This window comes from Pelophylax lessonae (assembly GCF_965119305.1).
Source record: "Pelophylax lessonae genome assembly, chromosome: 2".
In the NCBI taxonomy this organism is placed as follows: Eukaryota; Metazoa; Chordata; class Amphibia; order Anura; family Ranidae; genus Pelophylax; species Pelophylax lessonae.
Genome location: NC_138769.1, coordinates 203,100,984 through 203,109,547, shown reverse-complemented (window position 1 = coordinate 203,109,547; position 8,564 = coordinate 203,100,984). Strand labels below are relative to the sequence as shown.

General features: G+C 38.8%; 1 protein-coding gene across 1 annotated transcript in view; it reads right to left on the bottom strand.

Annotated features, from left to right (window-relative positions):
- Positions 1-3,657: 3,657 nt before the first annotated feature.
- The window catches only part of TSPAN7 (tetraspanin 7), a 255,825-nt gene continuing 250,918 nt past the window's right edge, over positions 3,658-8,564 (bottom strand). Inside the window, exons 7-8 of the mRNA XM_082245443.1 lie at positions 6,930-7,002; positions 3,658-4,676 (exon numbers count right to left, since the gene is read on the bottom strand). Coding sequence (XP_082101569.1) covers positions 6,934-7,002 — 69 coding nt within the window. The 3' untranslated portion in view covers positions 3,658-4,676; positions 6,930-6,933. The remainder of the gene's footprint in view (positions 4,677-6,929; positions 7,003-8,564) is intronic.

Below are 8,564 nucleotides of genomic sequence, written 5' to 3'. Positions count from 1 at the left end.
TTTAACGGACAATTGCGCGGTCGTGCGACGCTGTACCTAAACGAATTTGACGTCCTTTTTTTCCCACAAACAGAGCTTTCTTTTGGTGGTATTTGATCACCTGTGCGATTTTTTGATCACGCGCTATAAACAAAAAAAGAGCGTAAATTTTGCAAAAATAACAATATTTTTCACATTTTTTTATATGAAATTCCCCAAAAAAAAAAGTAAAAATCAAAATTTTTTAAGATTTTTCGGCCAATTTGTTTTATGCTACCTATGTTTGGTAAAAAAAATCGCAAAAAGCGTATTTTGATTGGTTTGCGCAAAAGTTATCGCGTTTACTAACAAAGAGAAAGATTTTTGTCATTTTTGGTGTTTTTTTTTTTAACGCGTAATGGCGGCGATCTGCGATTTTTTTTTCGGTACTGCGACATATGCACTGTTACTGCAAAAATGACACTGGCAGGGAAGGGGTTAACTTTATTGGACAGGGAGGGGTTAAGTGTGTCCTAGGGGCGTGCTTTCTACTGTGTAGGGACATTCCTATTGGTGTAAAAGCAAAGATCAACCGTTCTACATAGTAGAACGGTCAGATCTTTACTTTTACACAGGGAGAACTGACAGGCAGCTTGTTTACACAAGCTGCTCTGTCTTTCTCCCTTCACAGGAGCGATCGCATTGTGACTGGCGGACATCGAGTCCGCCGGTCACACGCACTGACTTGCCTGTGAACGAGCCGCGGCGGGCGCGCGCCTCGGCGGGCGCGCGCCTCGGCGGGCGCGCGCCCGCCCGCGATAGGCTCGCAAGTCAGTGACAGGCGAGTGACGTACCGATACGTCACTCTGCCTGGCCGGGGCTGACCGCCGCAGTATATAGTCGTGCGGCGGTCGGCAACCGGTTAAGGAACACAGGCCCCCTTTCCCCATTACAGAGTCAATGAAGGCTGTTCTCAAAGTCTGGTAGTTGCAATACCCTAAATTGCCCCATTAGTGGTCACCCCACACACCACTCTGACTGAACCACCCCCCCCCCCCCCCTTTTCATCAATTCTATATCTCTCATGATCCTATATATGGGCTTCCAAAGGTATCAAGTATCTTAATCAAATATGTCCAGATAGTGTTCCAAGAACTTTTGACTCCTTAAAGTGTTACTAAACCCACCACAGTAAAATGCAGTAAAACATTCTTGTTATACTCACTGAGGAACCTAAGGGGCTAATCCTATGCAATGTATAAAAAGGTTGTTTGATCCTGGCTTCTCTGATCCTCCCCTCCTTCCACTGACCCCTGATAATTTCCTGATAACACAGAGTCTATAGAGTTAGGCTGCACATGCTCAGTTTGGTGTGCATTGCTAGAGATGTTTTTTTTTTTCTTGGGAGTGATCAGCACAGGGCCAATCAGCACTGTCCAGACAGAGGGTCAGGGGTCTTCCGGTCTCAAAGCACAGTCAGAAAACTCATCCTACAAGCTTTAACCATTACTTGGCTGGACACTGGACACTAGACAGCTTTAACTGCTGATGAGAAAAAGGTATTTAGCAGTTTATATTTACTACAATAATTGCAATTCCATGTTCTGTGTACTGTGGGAGACCAGATATAGTGAATGCAGGGTCATGGGTTTAATAACACTTTAAAATCGCAATACCCTCTCCCTAACTCATATCTGTACCTATACCTTTGAATGCACCATGCTTTTCATGCACAATTCTCTACTCAACCTGTCTCCTTTACAGTTTCATGGATAGAGTCTCTGTTGCAGGATGACTCTCTGAAGAAACCTCTCTCTACCATATACAAAGCCCTTTAACCTACTTTACACGATGGCCTTGACAAACTTTTATTGTGCTGACGCGGGGAGGTCCCATAGCTGGATTCAGAGAACTGGGAGGACATTTGGGACTATCTCATACAACAGTTGGTCTCTACCAGGTATCAATGGATTCAAATTACAATTTCCATAGAGTACATTTTCCCCCTCAAAAACAGCACAGGATTTTCCCCTCGCATCCATCTAAAGGTTGGTGTTGTATAGAGGACCCAGCTACATTTATACATGTATTTTGCAAATGTCCAGTCATTCAGCTCTTCTGGGCAGATGTATAAAAGTGTATTCGTTCAGTCATGACTGTTTCAGTGCCATTATTTATTGATGTTTGTATATTGGGTCTTGCTCATCTGCTGGCCATGTCCAAGCTACTATTCTATGCCTGCAAATCTATATTAGTCAACTGGAAATCCCCTCAGGCCCCTACAATTGATTTCTGGTAGTCCATAGTTAATAAGGTGGTGCCACTCTATAAATAAACTTAGGAGTCTAGAGGATGCCCCAATAAATTCTCTAGAGTCTGGGATATTTGGACCAAATCTAGAGATGGTAGCTTCTGTCAGCATGCTCCCCTAAAAAATCTTTGTATTACTTTCTGGTATTGAATGTGAACCTTTCTAGGGTGCTATGGGACTAATTCCTTCATTATATTACTAGTCTGTACCTTCAGAGAAACCCATTGTTTGCCCTCGGCATTGGTTGCTATACCAAGTCTGCTTTGTATTATGTGCTATATTATATTGTGTTTGTTTGTTCTCTAAGCCTGGGTATGCCCAATAGGCTTTGTTTTGTATAACTACATATTTTAAATTCAATAAAAAATTGTTAAAAAAAAAATATTTAGATATGGTCAGGACATCCAAAAGCAAGCCAACTAAGGGGTGGGTAACAACCAGTGACAGGGGGCCTGTTTACAACTCTACTAAGATAACCAACTCTGATTAGGTGAAATGAAGCCCCTTGCAGGACAAAGGAGACTACCAACAACCAAGGGGGTACATGAAAAGGTGGATAGGGGGTGCTGTAACCCTGGGATTTTTTTTTTAGATTATCATTGTCATCTATTACTATGGCAATGGTCTACATGTGGAGAATATGAATATTGGACTGGCAGCTTCTACACACCAAAGAACTTCCACGATCACACCTACAAAGGTAGGTGGGGATAAAGGGTAAATCACAACCCCAGACTGTTGAAAGGACCCCAGGAAAAAGGAGTATTGAAAATCCACCCACTTAGCAATCAGAAGTGCCTCTGGGATCTGACAGAAAAACCTGTATATTTCTAAGTATAGAACATGGTTTTAGGAATCTTCTGACCCACCCCAGTCCAGTGATGCATCTGTAGCCTTGAAGCTAGGAGTGTGAAATTTTGCTGCACAGCTAAGCACATTAACCTGATTAAGGGTAGAACAAGGGAAATTATCTGGGGAACCTTTCTCACAAGGCTGTGGGACAACCACAGAAGGAGGCAACTGGGTTCCACAAAATTATCCAGATGTGCCGTATCCCCAACTGGGTGCACTTGCATCAGGAACCAAGGGTGGTCAACCCCAAAACAGTCTAGGGGATGTGAAGGGTAAAAAATAGTTTGCCTATCTCCTAGGACACCAGCAAAAACTGAGGCATACTGGGTAGAGGATGGGTTATATAAGGAAGTCAGCTTACATTTTTTTTTATTTGTTTGACTAAACTCAGTGAAAATTCATCTTGGTAATTGAACAGTCCCTACTTCTTTAGTAAATCAACCCCACTGATCCATAAGGTACATAGTAAATATATAATGATAAAAATACTGGGAACAAAGAGTAATATCCAACATCATACTCAATAAAATCCAATATCTGTCGTAGTTCAGTTTATTAATATGTATATCACAAATGCTCACAATATCAAAGCATTTTATTCTCAGCATGCTAGATGGAGACATTATAAAAAATCAGTTTTAATTTATTTCGGTTTAAAAATGTTTAAACATTTTCGACTTCTCTTCTTCCCTAATCTTCAGTCCTGTTCTGAATATAACATTTGGTTGGTGCACTTCCAAAGCATCATGAGGGAAAAAAGAAAGCAGGGAACATTAGCAAGGAGGAGAGGAAAAAATAGGCATGACAGCACAAATAAGTTTCGTTGTACACTAAAGATAATTTAAAAAAGCATCATTATACTGCCTTCACAGTAAGCAACAACAGCTTAGTAACAGTGAAACACATTCTTGGAATCTGAAGCAAAAAAATTCACTAGACAAAGATCATAAGCATTAGGCATACAGCACAGAGTTAGGATCCGGACTGTGGTCCTCGTGGGGGCCCCTTGAATCCTATTCAAAGCACGACATATCTCAACATTACTTTTCAAGTATTATCATATCACAGATTTATTCTTCTTATTGTTTTATCTGTATGTGGTATACGGCAAAATAAAAAAAATAAGTATGCCTTGTAAATAAATATATATATATAAAAGATTAGATACGCTATATTTGATTTCAATGTACTGATTTATATAAATGCGTGAAACATTTAATAAACCATTGGTAAGGACTTTGTTGTCCCTTTGTTTGTATCAGCCACTGCATGCACAGCCAGGTCGAGGCAGTTAATGGGTTATCATAGGAACTTTACAACTACAGTATGACTAAAGAACACACATAATAGCGTGCCATCATACGAAAAGCCTTCCCCGGGAGGAAGTTTGCAGTTAGACACTACAGAGGCTACTCTTCATGGCACAGCTGTACTGGAACAGATGGTTACACTACAAAATGGGAACACAGAGTGGTTGGTGGATGTGTTGTGTGCTCTAACATTCTGTAAAATCCTTCATAATTCTCTCAGCTCCTGATGTAGAAACTGCTGGCCCCTAGAGAAAAAAATTGAAATAAAACATTAGGTTTGCAAGTAAAGCGTGCTAGAATGTTTACAATGAAACCCATGCTGCCTATTCTCACAAAAGCAATATTTGGAGTAGAGATTATTTTCCAAATGGCATATGGTATTCCAACCGTCTGAATGGTCGAAAGTGTAGATTGAAAAAAAAAAAAAATGCAAAAAAGGTATGTCTAAAGCCAACATTTGTTTATTTTAGAAAGTTCAGGGAGTAGTTAATATCCCTGTGGGCTTTTTGTTGTGTCCTGGTAGATAAGACTTACTGTTAGAAAATAGGAAGGAAAGAGGAAATATCCACTGAAACAATTTGTCCCAACTGGAAAATTTCCCCTCTCCTGCTATTCTGGTTAAAAATTGTATTCAATTGGATTTCTCCTGTTGACAATGGTCACCAAAAATAAAAAAATACATGTTTTGTCTGTAGAAACACTTTAACACAGAATTTATAACTTTATACACTTTATAACCTTATACACTGAAAACAATACCGGAAAAGCTAGATGTAAATAAAGCCTTTGTAACTCATTTCAGTAGCACATTGAGTGCCTTGTACTGACTCACTGGGTAGACCAGTATCTGCCTGGAGTTTGACTTCGAATTTCATGCATTTTCTCCTTGTTCCCTAGTTTCCTCCTGCAATTCTAACACCCAAAATGACTAACTGGCACATTTTTTTGTATTTTAGGTGCCATCATTAGAGTAAGTTGTTTATTTATGGATGAACTCAGGGAACATTCTTATGTCTGCACGTCCACAGTGATGCGTGGAAGTCAAATGGGGAAGGATTTTGCAGGTTTTGCCTTCAGACAAGCTGGTGCCTGCAGTATTTCTGCTTCCCTCTACCTGAGCAGAAACACTCATTTGTCCAATGCAGACCTAAATGTTTATAGAATGACTGTTCCTAAGAACAATCTTCAGGGGCTAGATCTTGCATGCACAGTTGGCAGTTGTCTTGTGTCTAACAAAAATGTAGATTGAAGTGCCACACCACTGCTAAAAGATCCAGGTACATATTTATTCCAATAATGGTTAGAGGGACAACCAAAAGCCTACTCTTCCAATTGCCCCCCCGACCTTTACAGGAATACATTGGCATATGGACTTTTTAGCAGAGGTGTGGCTCTTCACTTAACATTTTTGTTACATTGCCCTACAAGCTAAAGAGACCATTGACACCTACCCAAAACCAGATCACCTACATCAACATCTTAAGAAGAGATAGCAAGTTAAACCATCTCTTTCAAGTACAATAATTCTGTTGATACCACATGAATAAATGCAATAATTCTGTAGAGTCCTTGATATAATTGTACTGGTTAAAAACACAGCAGAAAATATTACACCGATGAAATCCTAAATCTATAGTGTATTTACAGGGAGTACACAATATGAGTTGTTATTGGTACTTGCAAAAAAGGTTTTTTTTTTCTTTTACTTGCCTGCTGCATTGTATTTATTTTATTACAAATAAAAATATGATAATTATCTTTGCTATCTGTATAAGGGGTAGTACTCAATATGCAGCTATCACTTTATCTGCAATAATGTTGGAGCCTGGTATAGCATAGTTCAGTGATGGCGAACCTTGGCACCCCAGATGTTTCAGAACTACAATTCCCATGATGCTCATGCACCCTGCAGTGTAGTTGAGTATCATGGGAAATGTAGTTCCAGAACATCTGGGGTGCCAAGGTTCACCATCACTGGCATAGTTGATGGCCATTCTTTGATTGTCCCTGCTGATAACTGGTTTGTGATCCCTCACAGACCTGTAAAGCTTGTAGGGTAAGAACATGTAAATTCCATCAAGATAGAAAAAAGTCTAGTGAAACAAAGCCGATTCAGGAAAGAAGGCTGCAGGTAACAATAAGGATTCCTTCCCTAAGGTGTAATTATATCTTTTTATATTGACATTTGATTAACCATATATATTACAATGCGGTAGCTTTGGAACGTCTGTATTGTTGGTACATGCTGGAATTCTCCTTTAATTGTCTGATCAGCCTCAAACAACTGGAGATGAGAAGCCATTAATAAGTGATTTGTATGAGTTGTATGTGCAAGCTTCTCACACGCCAATAAGCAGAGAGATGTTATTACCAGCTGAAATTGATTAGCTTGAAATCACAGCATTCGCTTCAGCAATTTAAAAGCAAATGTGATTTGGAGCTTGTAAGTGAAGGTGGAAGCAAGAGGCGCCTTGATAAAAGCACAAATCCAAATTTACCGTGTTACACCATCTCGTACTGATTTGCAGTGATGAACCGGGAAAGACAGCATGCCAGCAACATTCCAATCAGCTGGAGGGAAAAAGCATAACACATATATTAGGCACTTAATCTCAATAAATATCATCAATTTTCTCTATCATCTATAAATCTGGTGCTTTCCTTAGAATATTATCATGTAATGTTTGTAATAATTTATCACAGCTATTTTATATAAATAACTTAGATAACTAAGTGATCAAATGTGTTTTTAAAGCGTGTTTATAAGAATTTATGGCAATCATAAGAGCCCAGAGCCCTTGTAAAAGGTATTATAGTGAAGGCAAAGAAAGAAAGAAAGAAATTAGACATTTCCAGGACAGTGGAGTTTGCTCTGGAAACCATATTATAGTTTGTGTCTGAGTTTGCTTACTCAAAACAGATTTTTTTGGCTATGGATGGAAGTTGCATGGATGGCTGAATCACCCACCAACATGTTTTGCCCATTTTCTATTACAAAAGGTAAAGTAAGACAATGAGATGATGTGAAGAAGCATTATGGTAATGTAGCCCACATGCATGTATTAATAACTAGAATCTCAGTCTTGGGTGGATGAATGCTCTGGTTCCTCTCATTTACGAACATCACCAAAGACAGTTGGATATAAAATGGAAAAAAAAAACATGTGCCTAGGCAGCTTACAGTGTACAAAACGGTTAATCTGGGGACATAATCATAATTTTCATGGCAGAAAGATGTTCTATGCTTTTGATGGTAAAATATATCCATGCAATGTTTTATTTTAGGTGTACTGTGCTCAAACGTGCAATATTTGATGTGAACCCCGGGGTAGCTGCTGTCTTAATGGTGCGTATATTGTACCTTGTGCATGTATATAAAGAAAAAAAGAAAAAAGGCTGCATTCACCTTCTGAATTTAATATAAAATCTCAACATAAAAATAATACATAAAACATCAAATGGAAATGCTAAAGTGCAGAAAGTGACGAAACATGTAGGGGCAGGACTTTTGGCTATGCTGCTTCTACCTACTGGAATGCATAACCCAGTAGATCGCACGCCAGCTCCTATGTGGATAGACCAGACCACGTATTAGCAGATCATCATGAGCACCTGGGTGGGCACTGAAAATTGTGAGTTGAATGAAGTTGAATTGAGTGTAACCCTTATTTTTTAACCAAATTTGACTATTAAAACATTATTACCCTATGAGATCTTTTTTTTTACCTGGTTTTCTCTCTGGATAATAGTAACGGGTGTGAGAATAGAGGATATCCATTTGATATTTTATGTATTTTTTGATATATTGAGATTTCATATTTAATTCAAAAAGTGGGTAGGGTAAGCACAGCCTTTTTTCTTTATTTACATGTTCCATGTCTGAATACAGTCTTAACTCCATCACTTTTTATTATTTAATGTTTTTTAAGACTTGCCTTTTTTGTATAAACATCAAAACCTGCACTAATCAGTCTTAAGCTTATTAAACAGAATTAAAGGAATGTGGGTAAATCACCAATCTACCTTTCATTTATTCCTGACAGACTTAAAGGAAACCTATACGAGGACTTTTAGTAGGAAGCTATTATTGGCATTTCCTTCTGAAATGCACTGAACCAGAACACGTAGATTAG